At 36.6% G+C, this 19,646-nt stretch overlaps 1 protein-coding gene across 1 annotated transcript; it reads right to left on the bottom strand.

Annotated features, from left to right (window-relative positions):
- Positions 1–8,344: 8,344 nt before the first annotated feature.
- On the bottom strand, positions 8,345–9,699 carry LOC149659305 (uncharacterized). The gene is made up of 4 exons (XM_089844070.1): positions 9,519–9,699; positions 9,282–9,453; positions 9,067–9,228; positions 8,345–8,829 (listed from the first exon to the last, which is right to left on the bottom strand). Exons 1-4 carry the CDS (start codon positions 9,697–9,699, stop codon positions 8,457–8,459), a joined length of 888 nt encoding a protein of 295 aa, XP_089700196.1. The 3' UTR covers positions 8,345–8,456.
- Between the last annotated feature and the right edge of the window lie 9,947 nt (positions 9,700–19,646).

Below are 19,646 nucleotides of genomic sequence, written 5' to 3'. Positions count from 1 at the left end.
GTAAAGCGTGACAATACTGCTCTTCTTCTTCTTTCGGCTCATGAATGTAGTGCTCTATGATGTACGGTTTCATTCTCCGTCTCATCAATCCCAGTCCCTTTTTTAACTCAATCACATTTTATTTTTTTTTCGCAGACTCTATGTGCTTAATGGAGTCATAAAATCGTCCAAACTCGAACAAGCTCACGTTTTCCAGACTATCTGGTCGATTGGGGTGTTTGTCGTCCACGAAACCCTTTTGGCAAGTTTCCTTGCTCGTGGGATCATTTTCTCTAAAGCGGGCAAGCTCCGCGAATCCTTTCAACACCTTGAATCGTTTTTCTTTTACATTCGTGTTAATAAATCGTGTGGTGTCGGACATTTGGTACCATTTTTGACCCATCATGAACTCGAGCGCTTCGTAGATGCCGACAGATTTATTTGTTAGAGATTTTAACCCTAAAGCAAATAGTTTTTTAGACAAACTATCGTGCCCCAACTCGGCGAAGGACTCATCCATTTCAGCCCGGTCACCTTTTGTCACGTACCCCGTGATGTATCTCGCCACTATCTCAGTGTCATCCACGACAAATTGCACATCTATGTTGGCTTTCGAAGCCAAAAGCAATGCCGGGTTGTAGTCATTTATGAAAACTTCGTTTTCCTTTCTATGTAAATCATACAGGCGTTTTTGACGGTTTTTCATTTTTCGGTGGCGAGTTACTGATTCAGTGGAATTATAAGTCGCAACGTGTGTAACGTTCCGGGGGAAACCGTAACGACACACTTTCACTTCCTTGTTTCCACTCTTTACCTTTCGGTAACAACTGGTACATCATTTATGTGCTTGAAATTTTTTGACTAGGCGATGAAGTTCCGGACTTTCAGCTCCGATTGGAATTGAACACGAGACATGCTTTTGCACCTACTCCAAAATATCTTTCGGCAAGGAAGAACCAATTATAGGAGCGTTCTTGGCCCAAAGCAAGTAATGGTAGTGGGCTAAACCTCGAGACTGGTATTCAACGCGCACAAAATGGTGGGCTATCTGCCCCAGAACCGGATTTTCCTTACACAGCACAAAGTTGTTGAGAAGCGATCTATCTTTTTTTGAAAATGCTGGCTGACGGTAAGAGGATCAATGTTTAATAGTTCAGTTACTGCCATTAATTCTATTGCTGATACGTCGGCATTCACTTTTCTTAGGTGCTCGTGAAGTTTGATATCATCGTATTCGGCGGGATTGAACGTTAGCAACTATGTTGGGGGTCCATACTCTCTAACCATAGCTAGAACACGTTTTTGAACCTTATACCAGTAATCCTTTGCTCCTCATATGTGGCCCATGAAAGTAGCCAAATTGCTTTAGAGCTCTTCATCGAGTGATTCGACTTGATTCATCAAGTTCTCGACTGATACATTGATGGGTTTTTTGACGTGCAAAACAAAATTCATACCACTGTTTATCGCTTTCATCGCGCATTCTTGGTACAAATGGAACAGATACGAATAATCTCGCCTCAACATTGCATTTTCGTTCAAGAGACGAGAAAGGCGGTAGTCAATCTCTGTTATTTTCCCAAAAGGTCTTTCGTCGCTTTTACCGAAGCGAGCCTTTGAAAACAAGTGCACAAAGCTCATGTACTCTAAATTTTTGTCCCAATAGCTAGCTGGTTCGGCTTCAACACGCTTCATTTGGAAAGAAGCTAACAAATCCTTCGGGGGTTGAACATTCACCGGATGGATTGTATAGTGATCGTAAAGATCTTCAACATCATCTTTTGAAAGCTTTCTTAACAATGCTTCTGGTTGCGTTACAATTCTGTAGGCGTCGTCTCGTGAGAGATTAGACCCATCAACTACAGCGCCAACGCACGTATTAAAAGCGTTTTGATCCGTTTCCGCCTGCTGATTATCTATGGCCGAAGCGTTCTCGCTTGAAACCACTGCATCATGACTGTCGTTCGCTAAGGCGAGGGTATCATTTCTTCTAAGCAATTCATCTGGGGTTGATGAATTCTCACGCTCATCGACAATCTCTTCGGTGCCGCAAATATAATCCTCATTGATCTAAGTGGCATCAATGAGTTTGTACAAGGGATTAATATTTTTCAGTACAGTGATGGCTTTTTTCAAGGCTTCTAGACGCACTATTTTTTGCCAAATTTTTCGGTCGCAGGTGGGGAGGCCATTAACCAATATGTGTAATTCGTGATTTTTAGGCAATGACATCGGTATCATGTCGAGATGTTTTTGAACTGGAATTGGGAGGTATATGATTTTACCTTTCAAATCTTTCACCGCACCAAAGTGAATGTTGGAGTTCGATTTGGTTCCTAGCCGGACGTCAGTGTGAAAGGACTTCGCAAGTTGGATTAGAGCTTTTTCAAACATGTTAAATCCAGCGATTTCCACTGGAGGAACCTCAACTCCCAAACCATTAAGGAAACACCTATTTGGAACTTTTCCTTTCCCCAATTCTTTAGAACAGTAAGGACATAAGACCATGTCCATTTCTTTAAAGTTTGGATTTTCAACAGCAATCCAGCTCTTAAAATGAGATGGGCTGGGTTTTCAAAAACTGAGGTGTTTGCCAGTTTTTCTACGGACCTAAAATCAGATTTTCTTAATAATCTAGCGCAACAATCGTAAGGAGTGTCGTGAAATTCATTTGTATCTCTCCCAGCTCTAGCAAATGGTTTACTGTAGAAAGCCAAGATTTCACTCTCATCGAGATTAGGCCTTACATCGTTTTTGGTGCCTTTTATCGCATTCGAAATTTTTAAGCCACGTGTAGGAACAATTTTTCTCAATTCTGGTTTCATTTTGGAGTCTACCCATTCAACCGAATACCATTGGAACGAATCTCACTCGTCCGAAAATTTCTAGCCAGTATTTTAAAATCTAGCCAAATGGCGGTTTTCTATTAAATGGGAATATTTTCCCATTCAATCGAATCTTATTGGAACGAATTCCCTTCAACCGAAAGTTCCAACTCAGTATATTAGTTTATTTGATTTCGAAGTGGTCTGCGTCTCACCGTGGTCTAGTGGTAAAGCGTCGGATCGTCAGGCAAAAAATCTTCGTCCGAATCTCCATCAGGAAGGTGAGTTTACTAAAATCGAATTATAAGTATAATTCTGAATAATCGATAATAATCGAATTTGATATCGTTGCAGGTGCTGAATTTAGAAGTCGAATTTAAAATTCAGCAGTATTAAGGATTTCACAACGAGAAATATAGTATTGTTAGGTTGAGTTACAAATTGGATGTTATAGCTGGGGTATTTTATTTTGATTTTTTAGGTTAGGTTGGGTTATGTTAGGTTAGGTTTGGTTGAGTTACATTAGTAATATTTTATAAATGATTTAACAATGTTACGCTTTTTCCAAAATATTGATGTTTAGCTTCATTGACTTCTGAAATAAAATGCCTTTTCCAAAACATTACTGTTATGTTAGGTTAGGTTAGTAGTATTTTATAAATCATTTAACAATGTTACGCCTTTTCCAAAATATTGATGTTTAGCTTCAATGACTTCTCCAATAATATGCCTTTTCCAAAACATTGCTGTTATGTTAGGTTAGACTTGGTTAAGTTAGGTTAGTAATATTTTATAATATATTTCCAAAATATTGATGTTTAGCTTCATTGTATTCTCAAATAATATGCCTTTTCCAAAACATTACTGTTATGTTAGGTTAGGTTTGGTTAAGTTTGGTTAGTAATATTTTATAAATCATTTAACAATGCTACGCCTTTTCCAAAATATTGATGTTTAGTTTCATTGACTTCTCAAATAATATGTCTTTTCCAAAACATTACTGTTATGTTAGGTTAGACTTGGTTAAGTTAGGTTAGTAATATTTTATAAATCATTTAACAATGCTACGCCTTTTCCAAAATATTGATGTTTAGCTTCAATGACTTCTCCAATAATATGCCTTTTCCAAAACATTGCTGTTATGTTAGGTTAGACTTGGTTAAGTTAGGTTAGTAATATTTTATAATATATTTCCAAAATATTGATGTTTAGCTTCATTGTATTCTCAAATAATATGCCTTTTCCAAAACATTACTGTTATGTTAGGTTAGGTTTGGTTAAGTTTGGTTAGTAATATTTTATAAATCATTTAACAATGCTACGCCTTTTCCAAAATATTGATGTTTAGCTTCATTGACTTCTCCAATAATATGCCTTTTCCAAAACATTACTGTTATGTTAGGTTAGGTTTGGTTAAGTTTGGTTAGTAATTTTTATAAATCATTTAACAATGTTACGCCTTTTCCAAAATATTGATGTTTAGTTTCATTGACTTCTCAAATAATATGTCTTTTCCAAAACATTACTGTTATGTTAGGTTAGACTTGGTTAAGTTAGGTTAGTAATATTTTATAATATATTTCCGAAATATATGTTTAGCTTCATTGACTTCTCAAATAATATGCCTTTTCCAAAACATTACTCTTATGTTAGGTTAGGTTTGGTTAAGTTAGGTTAGAAATATTTTATAAATCATTTTACAATGTTACGCCTTTTCCAAAATATTGTTGTTTAGCTTCATTCACTGCTCCAAAAATATGCCTTTTCCAAAACATTACTGTTATATTAGGTTCGGAGCGGTTATACACTTCAAGTAAGTGTATCCCTTATGGAATGAAAAAATTTATAAATAAAACTATCAAATTCTACTCAGTATTTTTGGATATGCAATATTGGGTTGATTGGAATAGGAGAACTGGGAATTGAGGTTTGGGTAAATGGTAATTGGGTGTTTTAATTTGAGTGAAATGGGGGTAACCTTAATTAGTTCCCAAAAAGTTATGCAATATGACCTTTAATTTTTCATATATTTACGTACAAAATATAAAAACATTAATTGGCTAAAACATTTTTATAAGTAGATAACTATAGAGGCTTTTTAGACCAAATTACTGCAATAGTTTACCGCCAAATTCGGCTACATTTGGGTCGAATGGGATTCTGTTGAATGGGTTTCTGTCGAATGGGTTTCGGTCGAATGGGCCAGGAGCTTAATTTTACTGAGAGATTCATAATCTCCATGATCAATCTCGTCGGTCAATGTTGATAAAGCGTTTTGCAACGCTCTAACAGAGTAAATTTTGCTCATAATATTCCTAATCCCCGAGAAATGCGGAGCCAATTCTCTGAAGGCTCTCAAGTAACTGTGGCATTCCTCGCTCTCGGAGCAATATGCGAAATGCCCAAGATACGGGAAGAGTTTAACCTCCAAATCTGAATCATCCGACGGCAACGCTACATTAGTTTTTTTGTAAAATTATTTTTAAAGGAGCAAACATCAAAATCAGACCCAAAAAGGTTACTTAAAGCGCTCTCGCTCGCATTTGCAGCCATGTTGATGAAAGCTATGACGTCAAAAATGGCACGTTCTCTAACGTTGCAAATGTCGCTGCATTCCCAATACGAACATTTCCCTTCGTTTCAATTAATCCAGATTCGTTAATGACGATGTTCGCCTTTGGACGTTTCTCATTGGAAACGTCTTCTACTTCGTTGAAAATATTTGTGACAACGGCCAATTCATTCACTTGTAAGCAACGTTCAATGACAAAGGCACCATCTGGTCCATTTATGTCGAGGAAGTTGCCAATTTCATCAACCCATAATTCATTGCTTTGTTCCACGCTATGGCACTTTTCTCTTAAAACCATTTTGAAAGTTCTATTTTCGTCAAATTGTAATAAATTCCCATATCGCGTTTCACTGTCATCGTTTTTCCTTATTTTTCCATGATTCCCCAAAGGAAAGTACGAAGTCTCTCGATAAAACGCTTCGGTAAGACTGGTGTGAAGCCTTTTTCCACCAATGATTTCGACAAAATTGTGACTATTTACCAATCCAATTTCTTGCAATTTCTCGGCAAAGCTTTTGAATTCTTCAATAAGGATACAGCGCTTTGCATGGCAAGCTGAGTATATCTGCCTTTTCTGTTGAAAAATTTTTCCACATAGTAATTGGCATTGGAGTTTGTGCGATGTAAATTTGGAACTTTGTTTGCCACATGCATTAGCTAAAGTTTTGGACGACATCAATCGTTCAGTAAGTCGCGTAACTAAAAAGCGCTTAAAACTTTCCGCAATCAATTTTTTGTTTTTGGTTTTAAAAATACCTCTATTAAAGTAAACTTTTTTAAGGGGATTTTTTGCAGTACACTTGACTCTGTACGTCGAGTTTTTACTTTGTGAGCGATAGTTTTTTGAATAATACCGTTTACAAGATAATTTGGTTGCTTGTGATGTTTTCACAACTTGGGCTTTTAGGGCCCTTTGGTTTCTAAATCTTAAGCGTTCTCGCTCCTTCTTTCTACGTTGTCGAGAAACCATTCTAAATTATCAAAACACTCTTAAGCTTAATTCTCACTCGGCCGAAAATCACGACGGTAAACTAACGCTCGGCGGTTAAAAATTTGCTTTACGCCGAGATGCGGCGGTAACCGATTCTCACTCGGCCGAAACTTAGACGACGGAAGTATTGAACTGAATCACGTGACTCCACCGAAGGCTGTCTGTCCGTCCCAGTCAGTTTTTTAAAATGGCGGACCTATCCGATACGGACTTTTCTGCTAATATCTTGGCCACTTTAACTGTTTACAATTACACAGTTTTAACATATTTAATGTACAAAAACTATCAAAATGCTTCTAAAAAACGATTCTGGGTTCGAGAAATATTCAAGAAGCGCGAAAAGCAGGGTTTTCAAGCGAATTTAATTAACGAAATGCGGACGTTGGATTCTCAAAAGCACTTTCAGTAAGCTGTATTTTTATGATCTAAAATCAACACTTGTTATATCATATTTGTTCTGAACCAAAAACATTTTCATTTCCTATATGTAAAGATACTGCAGAATGAACCCAAGAGAATTTGACGAGATTTTGGAATTAGTTAGGCCACTAATTCACAAACCAGATTCAAGGTTTCGAAGGTCTGTGTCCCCGGAAGAGAAGTTATCATTAACTCTAAGGTATATAGTGTTTCAAATGAAGGAATAGTTCAATAGCTTTCGAAACATAATACCATGAACTATTAATTTTAGATATTTGGCAAGCGGAGATATGCAAATATCATTATCATTTGCATATAGACTCGGTGCCAGCACAGTTTCCAATATTATAAAGGAAACTTGCAGAGCCTTGTGGACCGTATTGGCCCCGATTTACCTCAGGATTCCCAAAAGCCCCGAAGAATGGTTAAATATTAGCAATTCATTTGAAAAAACATGGAATTTGCCCCACTGTGTTGGAGCTCTTGATGGAAAACACATTACGATCCAATGTCCAGCTAAGAGTGGCTCTAAATATTTTAATTACAAAGGCAATTTTAGCATTGTACTTTTGGCCTTGTGTGACGCTCAGTATAAATTTACCATGGTTGATGTTGGTGGCTACGGCAGCGAAAGTGATGGTGGGGTGTTCGCTCGTTCCAACTTTGGATTAAAATTAAATAATGATTTGCTATCTTTACCCGAACCGTCTCAACTCCCAAATTCAAATGAAGAATTTCAATACTTCATTGCGGCTGATGAAGCTTTTCCTTTAAATAAAAACATAATGAGGCCTTATCCAAAAAGAGGGTTATCGCTGTCGCAGAGAATATTCAATTATCGATTATGTCGCGCCCGTCGAATAATTGAAAATGCATTCGGAATTTTAGCTGCAGGATGGCGTATATATCACACAACAATTAAAGGAAAACCAGAAAACATAGATGAAATCATAAAGGCTACTGTGTGTCTACATAATTTCATTATATCAAAAGAAGGTGAAAAAAGCGACGACCAAAGAATGTACATTCCATCTTCTACCTATCTTGATCGGGAAGGAAAAGATGGAAAGGTTATCCCCGGACAATGGCGTCAAGAACTAGGGCCAAATAATGCTGTTGGCCCCTGTAATTCAAAGCGATTTCACACAAACCGTCACCCAGTTAGTGTTGGAAAAATGAGGGATGTTTTTGCTGATTATTTATGCAACGAAGGGCAAATATCATGGCAAATAGAACGTGTGACAAGAGGTTCATCTTTGTAACTTATTTAACCATTTAAAACAATGTCAGAATGTATGTTTAAGGTGGAATACGAAAACAAAACAATGTATTTTGTTGGCATATTTCATCTTGTATGGTGATTAAACTTTTGTTAAATAATCAATTAACAAAATAGTTTTACATTTTCATTTCATAGTGTATTCTACCTTTAAAACATTTAGATGAAATTTAATTGGTTCATGTATTGCAGTTGATTTTGTATTATGATTTAGAACTGATACCTTTGATGTCATATTTATATTTTGTAAAATTAACAGGTTCATTAATTCAGATGTAATTCAAAAAGAAACTGTTTTTATTCCAACACATTAAAAATGAAAATTATGGGAAAAAATAAAAAAAAAAGTAGTGATGGATAGAAAAATAAATGGGTTTTCACGGCCAATCACTAATGACTGTCTTTTTCTATTTCATAAAATATATTGTCCATTTTATGTCTCGCTTCTAATTGGTCCTTTTTTGAAAACTTCCTAAACCTTCCCATTAAACTACTGAAGTAATGAAATATTTCATCTTTCTCGTTTTTTTGATTCGAGGCCAATTGCGTGAGAAGTGTGGTTTGGGAAAATTCTAACATTTTCTCAAATTTGTTTTCAATACTTTCTTTTTTCTTCTTCTTCGGTGGTTCTGTGGTCTTCTCTTCCGTTGGCTGGGTTTTTGAAAAGGCTGTACACTTGCCATGGGGTTTTACACTTCCTTTTTGGGCCACCACAGACAATGGTTCTTCGTCTTCATCATCAACATCATCTACAATTTCTTCTCTATGACATTAATTTAAATTAATAAATGTGCAATCTTGTGCATATTGCTAAATATTTGTGCAGAATTACTTAAAATTAATTAAATTCAAAAACAACAATACGTTGTTTTTAAAAATAATAATATTACAGAGTCCGTACACAAGTTTCGAATTGCAATTTCCTGACCTTTCCAGGTTGTCCTGGTTGTGTACGAACCCTGTATTAAGAAATGTGCAATTGTAACAAGTTGTAGCATACTCAAAGGTATCTTGCTCCATGGAATTGAAAATAATCGTTGCCATCTTGGCTTGGGTTACCTCGTCCATTTCATTGTCTTGAGTCGGCGAAGTTGACTCGCGTTCATTTTGGGTAGTGTTGCGAAAGCTTGAGCAGCTTGACTCCTCAATATTACTAGATGTTCTTGAGAAACACATAAACAATAAAGCCAAAAAGAATGTATTACCTTACCTTACTCTCTAGGTTCTACAGTGGTTTTTAAAAACCCATCCAGAATTTTAAACAAATCCCACTTTGGGTCTAAATTATCTTCAGAACCAGCTCCGCTTTTTTTCTTCGTGTCTATAATCTTTTTTTCTTTTCGGTAGCGGTCTCGTATGGCTTTCCATGAATTATAAGCCTCTAACCCTGTACAAATATCAAATAAATGTATATCCACACTTAAAATATATTATGCTACCTTGTAATCGTACCTGTAATCTTGAAATATGCTCCTACCGCTGCCCACCGGTCATCTTTTAGGTTTGTTTCTTTGTAACTTTTGTGACCAAGGTCGTACAAATAAGGATATTTTTTAACTTCCTCAATAAACATTTCCTTGTCTAAAACAAGTTTCTTTCTTGCAACAGAATTACTCACTTTCTTTGGAGGCATTGTCTCACGTAGAAACGAAACCGACCAAAACAACAAATAAACCGAGGCTTAACAAGTATTGCGCATTGTAGTGAAACTATTTTCTTTCGCAATGACGTTTTCAAAAACGCCTGCTCATTGGTGGAGAGACTAGGTTTTACGCCGAGTCCGACAGAAAAAATAGAACACACATTCCGTCCGACCGAACGGTCATTCCGTCGGGCTCGGCGTGAAACTTTTCCGTTGAACTCGTTACCGTCGTATTCCGTCGTGATTTTCGGCCGAGTGAGAATTAAGCTTAAGAGGCAAAAAAGGTCTCTCTTTGAGCTACAATAGGTCTCTCTTTGATCCACAAAAGGTCTCTCTTTGGCCTACAATAGGTCTCTCTTTGAGCCACAACAGGTCTCTCTCTTTTGAACCAAAAGATAACAGTAAGTGCCAGGAAGGCACTTAAAAATATCGTACACGTCACACACAATGAAACATATAAAATCGTGCTTACCTAGTGAAATTTGCTAATAACCAGCAAGGTATAGCCTAGTCCGCTTTTAAAAAAGCGTCAAGCCCAAACTAACCGAAAATGCCGCTTAAAAACAATGCGAAAATCAAGAAAAGGTACCCAAACAGTCTTGAAAAATTGACGGATCCTGAAACAGAAATAGTCACTTCAAGAAATAATTGGGCGAAGCTAAATGTGTCACTTGTTAACCTCGTTAAGGTTCGAGCTTCGTATGTAGTTCAGTTCAGTTTTTTTGAGGCATCACTTTTCCGTGGCTAATATAATGTAGGTTCCCACGGGATGCAAGCAATGTGTTGGCATAGACCCATTTTTGGAACTGGATGCATTCCATTTAAGTAATTTTCCCCCCTGTATTATTATTCGATCGAAAAGGTCACTGGTCAATCAGCTATATGGTCACTGGTGTTTCAGACTAAATTCTAGCGTACTCCTCCAAGCTCGTCTCTATACTCTATGGCAAGAAGACGTCACTACTTTTTCGGTCAGTCGGCTGCTCCGTGTTATGCTTATAGTTTGAAGCAAAAAAAAGTCATAATAATTCCATAATTTCCATTACTACCCGATTTGAGTCTTTGAAAATCAAGGATAGTGGCGATAATACTAAAGCATTGTCGATGAGTAACCAAAGTGTTCATTAAAACAGTTTGACGACCATAATTACATGTGCGCAGAATTGACAACGTTTAACAACTTTGGCAATTGGAATACACAGGGTTACATTTTTGCTATATTCACGTTGGTGTGTGCTAATTCACCTAAATTGTGAATACTGTCGGCATTTAATTTAATTCTTCAATTCAATCATACGTTAAGATATATTCCAGATTGTGTTTAAGTTACCGCAGCCATTTTGCAACGTTTCCATGTTGGCATTTGTTTATCAGATTAAATAGGGCCGACTATTGATTTATTTACTCAAATTGAAGTCAGCATAGAGTGCTTCATCATTCTTTAACATATTTTCCTTCATCATCTTACCGTTCAAGTAATTAATTTTATATTTACTTGACTTAAAAACCCTTTTCCTCTAGATTTTGGTCAGTACCAAGGGAGGTGGGGTGGCGTAGCGGTTAGCGCTTTCGCCTCGCAGCAAGAGGATCCCGGGTTCGATCCCGGACTGTGGCACCGTGTGAAAAATCTGGGAAGAAATCCTTCTGCGTAGAGTTGCAAGTTCTCTCCCCGCTTGTTAAAGGAGTTTTCCTCCGCGGTCTAACCCGATTTCTCCTTTCCATCAAAACTTGCAGAGGTTAACGGTAATAGTCGGTTAGCTGTGGCATAGGAGCTAGCCACCACCCCTCTATGCATTGTAAAGGCGTTAAGGCCCGTTCGCAAAGGCGCTTTTAGCTCAAGCTCATTGCTCATTGAACAGAATGCAGTTCCCGCTTCCAATTTACTCGATAAGCGTCTGCTTTACGCCGTCAGCTTCAGCGTACGCGAATTTATTCACATAAACGCTGGCTTGGTCGCATGGATTCCTGAATCTAATCTCTGGCGTCAAGAATATAGAGAACGAACACAGGGAGCCCAGTCAAAACTTCAAATTAATTTCATGAAAAATATGATTTTATTGGGGAAAATATGATTTTATTGGGGAAAAACTGCTTTTATAGGAAAATATTGGAACAAAATTGCTCATATATAGTACTATTTTGCCGTAAATTATGTAGAAAAATCTCATAAGAAAAAAATTCTTTACTTTGAAAAGAGGAACTTAATTAAAATATAATATAAAATAATCTGACCAAGCAAAGACAGCCCCGCAATTTCGGTGTCTAGTCAAATGTGGTCGCGATAAAAGAGCTAAATAATGATAAATTAGATGTTAAAAAACCTCGAAATAGTCAAAAATACCGGATATTTTGGGACCTTTCATGAAATTATATTATAATATAGGACATGTTCAAAAATATAAGATTTGAAAAGGAATTATGCGAAGATGGAAATGGAGCTAAAGTTTTGCTTTTATTTAAGAAAAGATATTTATTGTTAAATAGGAAAACAAGCTAAACCAAACTTTTCAAGATATTTCTCTCTCTGTGTTCTGCTTTTAAAGCCTTTTCGGGACGACAAGAAATAGCGCTTATAAGCTATATATCTGGCAGCGATAGATCGAGGCTGACTCCCACAATCAGTCTCTGCTACCAGCGTACGCCCGTATAAAACCCGCCTAAGCTCTTTTGAGAACAGTCATGGAAGAACTGGAAGCGAACTCCGCCTACTTTCTCAGCAATCAGCTTGAGCTAAAAGCGCCTTTGCGAACGGACCATGAGATGAGTGGCAATAAGTCGCAAGATGACTTGGTCCAATTAGCTAGCTGAACTTATAATAGGTGCCAAAGAATGCATATCACTGGATTTAAACCTCTATTTCATTACTTTCGAATATGATAAGGTGTAAATTTTACATAAGAGTATTAATTATAATGAAAAAAATATAATGAAAAATAATTACAATGAAAATAAAATAAAATAAATGATTATCATTGAGAAAAAAATCACTCTTGGATATCCACCCTGCAGGAAAATCAGGATTTTATTAAAGATTGCCATAGTCTAAAGCTGAATTGTCAAACAATTATGCACACTTCTGCTTTAAAATTCAGTGAATAATTTATAAAAGGTTGTTAAAGGGAGAATGAAATGGCTACGCATCAATTTTTTATTTATATTGTTCAAATGTAATCAAAATAATCTATGCAACTTAAACCAAATTCCCGATACCGACCTTATCTTTAAGTGCCCAACAATACTTTGAAGAACTATTTTAGATTAATTTAATAACTTTTATGCCCAGCTAATACTAGTCATAAAATGTTGAGAGAATCCCTCTGGTAGAAACTGGAGTTTAAGTAACTTACGCATCCATTTCCTCCTCCAATTGATGGTGGAGCATCTCCTCTTTGGCGGCCTCCTCCGGCACCTGCGGCCCCGCGACCTCCACCACGACCTGCGGCCCCGCGACCTCCACCACGACCTGCGGCCCCGCGACCTCCACCTCGACCTGCGGCCCCGCGACCTCCACCACGACCTGCGGCCCCGCGACCTCCACCACGACCTGCGGCCCCGCGACCTCCACCACGACCTGCGGCCCCGCGACCTCCACCACGACCTGCGGCCCCGCGACCTCCACCACGACCTGCGGCCCCGCGACCTCCACCACGAACTGCGGCCCCGCGACCTCCACCACGACCTGAGGCCCCGCGGCCAGTTGGCTCCGTGGGCCTGTTATTAATAATGAAATTTTTAGAGTACGTTTAGCATTTGAAAATTTAAAAGTTCATGGGATATGCTCCATACGTTTGTCACTGGTTAAAGAGAGCTTGTCATGAAGTTACGTAGTAGGTGAAACGTCATAGATTCTTGTAAAGTGACGCGTGGTGAGGCGCTGTCAAAGGCTTAGTACAGACTAAATGGGAAGATGGACTACAAAACCGAGTGTGGTCAATTCTCGCGTCGTTCTCGAAATTGCTCTCAGTAAGTCTATAGCATTACGAAGTATAGGTAGCGTCATACTTATGGAACATATTAACTTCTGCCTTAAGCAACGAATAAAGAACTATACCACGTCGAGCCCAGCACTGGCGTTCAAAGTGACCGTAGCGGTTGCAGTTGTTGCCCCGGCGTCTTTTGCCGATGCCGCCGCTATGGCCACGATTTTGGGCGTAACCGTTGCCCTGGGTAAGACAGCCGGCCTCACGGCCCCTTCCGGACCCGCGGCCCCTACTGGGCCCATGCCCCCTTCTCGGCCCGCGTACCCTTTCGTTCACATTCAAATTTATGGTGCAATTTGCACCAGTGACGGTGAAATATCGGTCCATTTTGAACTGAAACAAACTTAAGTTTCTTAAAAAATATTTTTCCTAATACCCTCTTCAGACGAGGTTAAAAAAGCTGGTATGCTAAACCTGGTATGATATATTAACTATGAATGAGAGAATAATAGTAAAGTAGGATATTGTCCACATAAGATTTTATAATTTGTTATTAAATTTTGAATTTTAAATCATTAACCAAGGCTTCAGATTTATATTGTCAAAAAAAAGTTTTAATCGATTTGATAGTCGATATGTAAACTATGAGTGGGATAAAACAGTAAAATAGGATATTCTCGACATAAAATTATATGATTTGTTCAGCAACGATCACCAATCGGTTAACTACCACATTATTTTCGCACTTTGGTACCGCTGACCTGCCATTTAACCACGTTTGTTTTCGATAGGTCTCGCTGAGCGTAGTCCATAAAAGCGAGATAAACGGTGAGATGCAGCAGATATTGTATATTCGCTAATAAAAATTTCCCTTCGATGTTCAAACTAACATATAAGGATACAAATGTAAGGAACCGATATATTTTTATTGCTTTTCTTGAATTACAATCTAGAAAAAACCATAAAAAGGTTTTAAAAGTGGCGGTATAACTTCTCAAGGGAATGGTGATAAACATATATATCTTTGACAGTCGCAAATGGCAACTTAAGCCTTGGTCGAAACAAGCAACTGATAAAAAATTTTAAAAGGTATCTTAAGTAAAGAATTTCAACTTGGACACTTAATTAAACAAAAATTAGACCCGCCAGTAAGTTTTTAATAGAAAAAATATTATAATAATTGAAAAACACTAAGCAAAAGTTTTAAGGCGGTGAAATGGCAAATTAGCGTCGTCTCCTGTAGAGTAACTATTTGAGGTACTTCCATTTTTGATTTAATTAACATATTTAGACTTAATTGTTTTTGATGAAACTTGAAAAAGGCACACCTTGAGTTACTTGTTAATTTGAAAGTATTCCGAAACGTAACTTCAATGTAGTTTTTAAATGATTCGATGTGCAGGAGCACCAAAAACCCCATGTTATTGCGAAAATCTGTGAATTTTCATTTAACATTACTGGAGGGTCTCGGTTCTTATTCTAGGAGAGCGATAGCTCTCTTAGATAAGACTTCATACCGACTTTAATGTATAAGGATGGTTTTTTGATTGGTTATAACTTTTTTTGTATCGTATTAACTGCTTTGAAAAAATTCCACAGAACTACAATTCGGGCCCTCAAAATGTGGTTAAAATTTCAAAAAGATCCACTCATTAGTTTATTTTATAAAAAATAAAGTTGCTAAGGGTGGTTTTCATTTGCATAAATTTGTCAGTGTTTTTGGTGAAAAAGTTAAATTTTCCCATAGAAATAACATGGAGTTTTTTTCAAATTTAGCCATTTTGTGGCCACCTTTTTGACATGAAATATTCGTTTGATACGTTTGGGAACGGTTTTATATCAAAATTTAAACCTTTTTCTAGGACAATGTTTAAGGTTTTTGAGAAAAATTTATTTTAAGTATGTTTAATTTTAAATTTTAAAAACTACCCCAATCTGCGATATTTTAGCATGGATACGCTGTTTTATTGGTAAATATCAGCGCGACCAATATTGGCCTTTTTGAAGTATAGTTGCGTCATAATAATCCGATTGTTTTTTCTTAATGCCTTTTGGTTGAAATGGCCTATCGATAGTGAGATAAGACTGCTTTAATATTGCTGCCGTGACAAATTACCCCGTTTGTGGCCGCCATTTTTTTAAGGGGAAAAAAATGAGAGAGTGGGTCCTTTTTCGTTGCCATTTTCATATTTTTTGAGGATTTGCTCATGGATGGATTTTAAATATAATATAAAGTAGGTTTCAAGCTTTAATATAAGCCTAATTTCATAATTTTCCACCTTTTTATTGTCCCACAATCTATTTGTAAACTTGGCACTTTTTTTAAGGCGTTGAAATTGCGCTAAGCCTTGGCTTACCGTTAATTTTTGCCGTTTAAAAAAATGTTTACCTCTCGTTGCCCGTTACTTCGCCTTCTCGTATCGTCGTACTTAAGTTTAGACTTTGAAAGTAGTGCTTTGTTTTCTTAAATACTACTTAATTGTATAAAATTTCAATATTATAATTGCGTAAAACTAATTCAATGTTGTTGAATTTCGTTCCCTCCCTTTAACGGGCCGGAGAATTTTTATTTACCGCCGTCTTTCGGTCGCTTAAGCCCTGAAAACAGCTGTAGTGAGAAATTTTATTTACTATAAAAAATGTATGCGCTCAGTGTGTTGTTGTGTTTGCATTTTAATGCTTCTAATCGTTGTGCGCGTCGAGGTTTACGAATCAAACGTGTGTTGCGAAATGAAAATCAAGGGTGGATACTATCCTATATGATCTAGGCTTTAAAAGGAATTTGACGGCGACATGCAGTCAAGCAAAACGGTATTAGGCCTTGCATATGAAAATTTAAACCTTTTTCTAGGACCATTTTTAAAGGTTTTTGAAAAAAATTAAGTTTAAGTGCTAAATTTCATGTCTTTTTGCAAACTCTACGTAAGGATTTGTTAACTGGTTTCTAAACTGGTGTCACCGGCCAATGATATCAAATACGTACATCATTTTGTTCGTTGAAATTGCTGGTAAATTAATCGATAGATCACACGATCACTAAACCCTGTCAACAAACCAATTAATATTTTTTATTCAGACTCTTCCAATCATTTTTGTTGGGTAACTATTAAATTTTTTATTATTTTTTAGTGCTTATTTTTAGTTACCTAAGAAAAAATTAAACGATGACCATTTTATTTATATAATGATTATTTTAACATTGCCCAAGAAAACAATAAGCAATAGCCTGTTTTTAATTCTCACCAGGTGCCAATGATAAGTTCTACGAAGATAAATTGTTTGTCAAATTGCTGGTAGAATAAATGATTGATTAAGTCGCACGATCACAAAACCATGTCACCAAAAAAACCAGAGCTGTGCTAATTAACTGGCAACTAATTGAATTGGAATTAGCAATTGGACAATTATGACTTAATTAGCAATTAGGCATAGAGGCTAATTAAATCCCTTTACACACTGATAAACAAATAAACCCTGTCAACCCCACTCTTGGACTACGGGTCCATCTAGTAACGTTTGTTTAATCAAAACCACACCATTTATTTGGTTTAAAATTCGACAAAATTTCATTGAGTTATGAAGATTGAAGAAATTGATTAACGCGAGTTCATAAAAAAATATTTTTTTTAATTATTAGTATTTGTTTACAGCAATTAATGATACATTCATATTAGTATAAATTGTTTATTTCTGTTAATAGGAGTTAAAGGGATAAGAAAAGGTTTTTATGAAATATATTTGTAGCTTCAAACGGGTCAACCATTTTTTAGATAACTGGAAAACTAAATGGTTTTGAATCAAAAAGAATGGAATAAGGAAGGAAAAGTTAGTTTATTTTTTCAAAAGATAACAAAATGGTTGGGAAATCATTTCCTATGTTCAAGGGGTAATGAAATGACTGGCAAATCTTTTCTTCAGTTGAAGAGATAATATTTATTAAAATGGATCAATTAGAACGAACATTAATTTATTAAAATGGATCAAAAAGAATGGAATAATGATGGGAAAGTTAATTGAATTTTTTAAAAAATAACAACATGGCTGGGAAAATGAGTCTTCAATTCAAGGGATAAAGAAATAACTGGGAAACGTTTTCTTAAGTTCAAGGGATAAAGAAATCACTGCGAAACATTTTCTTAAGTTCAAGGGATAAAATTTATTAAAATGAATTAATTAGAACGGTCCTTTAATTTATTAAATAGATGCATATTGATGAAAAAAATTATTTGGTTCAAGAGATAACCATTTTTAAGTCAAGGAATAACGTAATTGCGGGTCAAAAGTGTCTTAAGTATAAGGTATTACAAAATGGCTGGGAAACCATTTCTCCCGTTACAAAGCATAAACAAATGATTGGGGTAACCATTTATTATTTTATAGGAAATGAAAATTTCCTAAAATGGATTATTAGTCCATTAAAATGAATTAAAAAGAATGCAATAATTTTGGATGAAATTAATTTATTTGGTTAAATGCTTAAATATTATTAATAAATGTTTTGACAAGAAATTGACAAGAAATTGAATGAAAATTAATATGGTGATGATGCTACAAAAAATATAAGAAAAAATATATTAATTATCTTCAATGAAAATTTTTAATTGAAACTCAAGAAAAGAATTGAGAATGCAAAAATATTTAAAACTTAGGCTTTCAAGATATTAATGAAAAAAAAAACCCCAATAGTAACTTCTTTTCCTGTGCCCCAATATAATAAAAGTGTTAACTTTTTTAAATGTGGTTTAATACTTACAAAATATTTACAGAGAGGTTTCCATATTGTTGGTTGGGGTGGTGGTGGTGGTGGTTGTGGTTGTGGTGGTGCTTGGGGTGGTGGTGGTTGTGGTTGTGCTTGGGGTGGTGGTGGTTGTGGTGGTGGTGGTGGTGGTTGCATTACCTATCATGTAACCGTATATAAGACAACTATATATATGCTTGAGTCTTTAACACCTCGGGCTGGTTTGTGTGCGATATACTTTTTTATAATTCATTTTGGTCTTACATGCAGAGTTTCTCAGTCCTACAATTTCAGTTTAATATCCCATTTTCTTTAGATACTTTTATACCATAAAATATCTTTCTACCCCATTGCCAATATTAGAACAAAATTACGCCATGAAAGCCATGGCGATAAAGGGCTCTAACTAAGATTGCTTGCATTAGGGCTACCTAGGGATAGCAAGGAACTTCACAGTCTTTTTTAAATTCAGTAGGGAGCTTTCAGATGGGACAGTAGTACGTCACACCCACCCAAGTCTTCTGGGAGCCATATTGGGTGGTCTCGGCTTCATTCCTGCTTTAAACCCTCCAATATGGCAGCGTAAATTATGTCACGAGACTCAGCTCCAACTGAAAGCTCTCTATAACATTTTATTAAATATAAAACTAGTTTCCATAAATGAGATTTATAACGAAGTGCATAGAAGTTTTCAGGTAGCCCTGGGAAAAGCAATCGAAAATATTTAGTACCTCCGTTTTGCGGACATTCCCGCATTATGTGGCCGGCCTTCTTGCACTTGTAGCTAGTCCGGACCCATTGCCACCGTCCGCGACCGCCGCCTCGTCCTCCGCCCCGTCCGCCGCCTCGTCCTCCGCGACCGCCGCCCTGGCCGCCCCGTCCGCGACCGCCGCCGCCGTAGAAGTAGGCGTTAACAACTTTTATGTTTTTGCCTTCCAATACCAAGCCCAAACCGACAAAAAAGAAATTTTATTGAATAGTTTACAATCAATTACTTTCTATCTAGTTTAAAGTTTGACAATAAATTTTAACATTATAACTTCAAATTTTATGACTTAGCTTCAAAACCCGTTAATTAATAATTTTAACTATTAAAAATTGTGTTTAAAACATACTTACGAGGATGATAAACGGCTTGCTTTAACAAGTAATAGTACTTTCCCGCCAAAAATATTCCCCGGGCTAGGGGAAGTACCATAGAGCAATTAAACTGGAGTGATAGCATGATTTTACAGAAACGTTTCCAGGTTAAATTGCTCCATGCTACTGTTCCAGACTCC

Source organism: Phalangium opilio, unplaced genomic scaffold (assembly GCF_054372755.1).
Source record: "Phalangium opilio isolate 3A_F unplaced genomic scaffold, DU_Popi_V2 ptg000073l_1, whole genome shotgun sequence".
Lineage (NCBI taxonomy): Eukaryota > Metazoa > Arthropoda > Arachnida > Opiliones > Phalangiidae > Phalangium > Phalangium opilio.
Note: the sequence above shows the minus strand (reverse complement) of the source record. Positions and strands in the feature narration are given on the sequence as shown.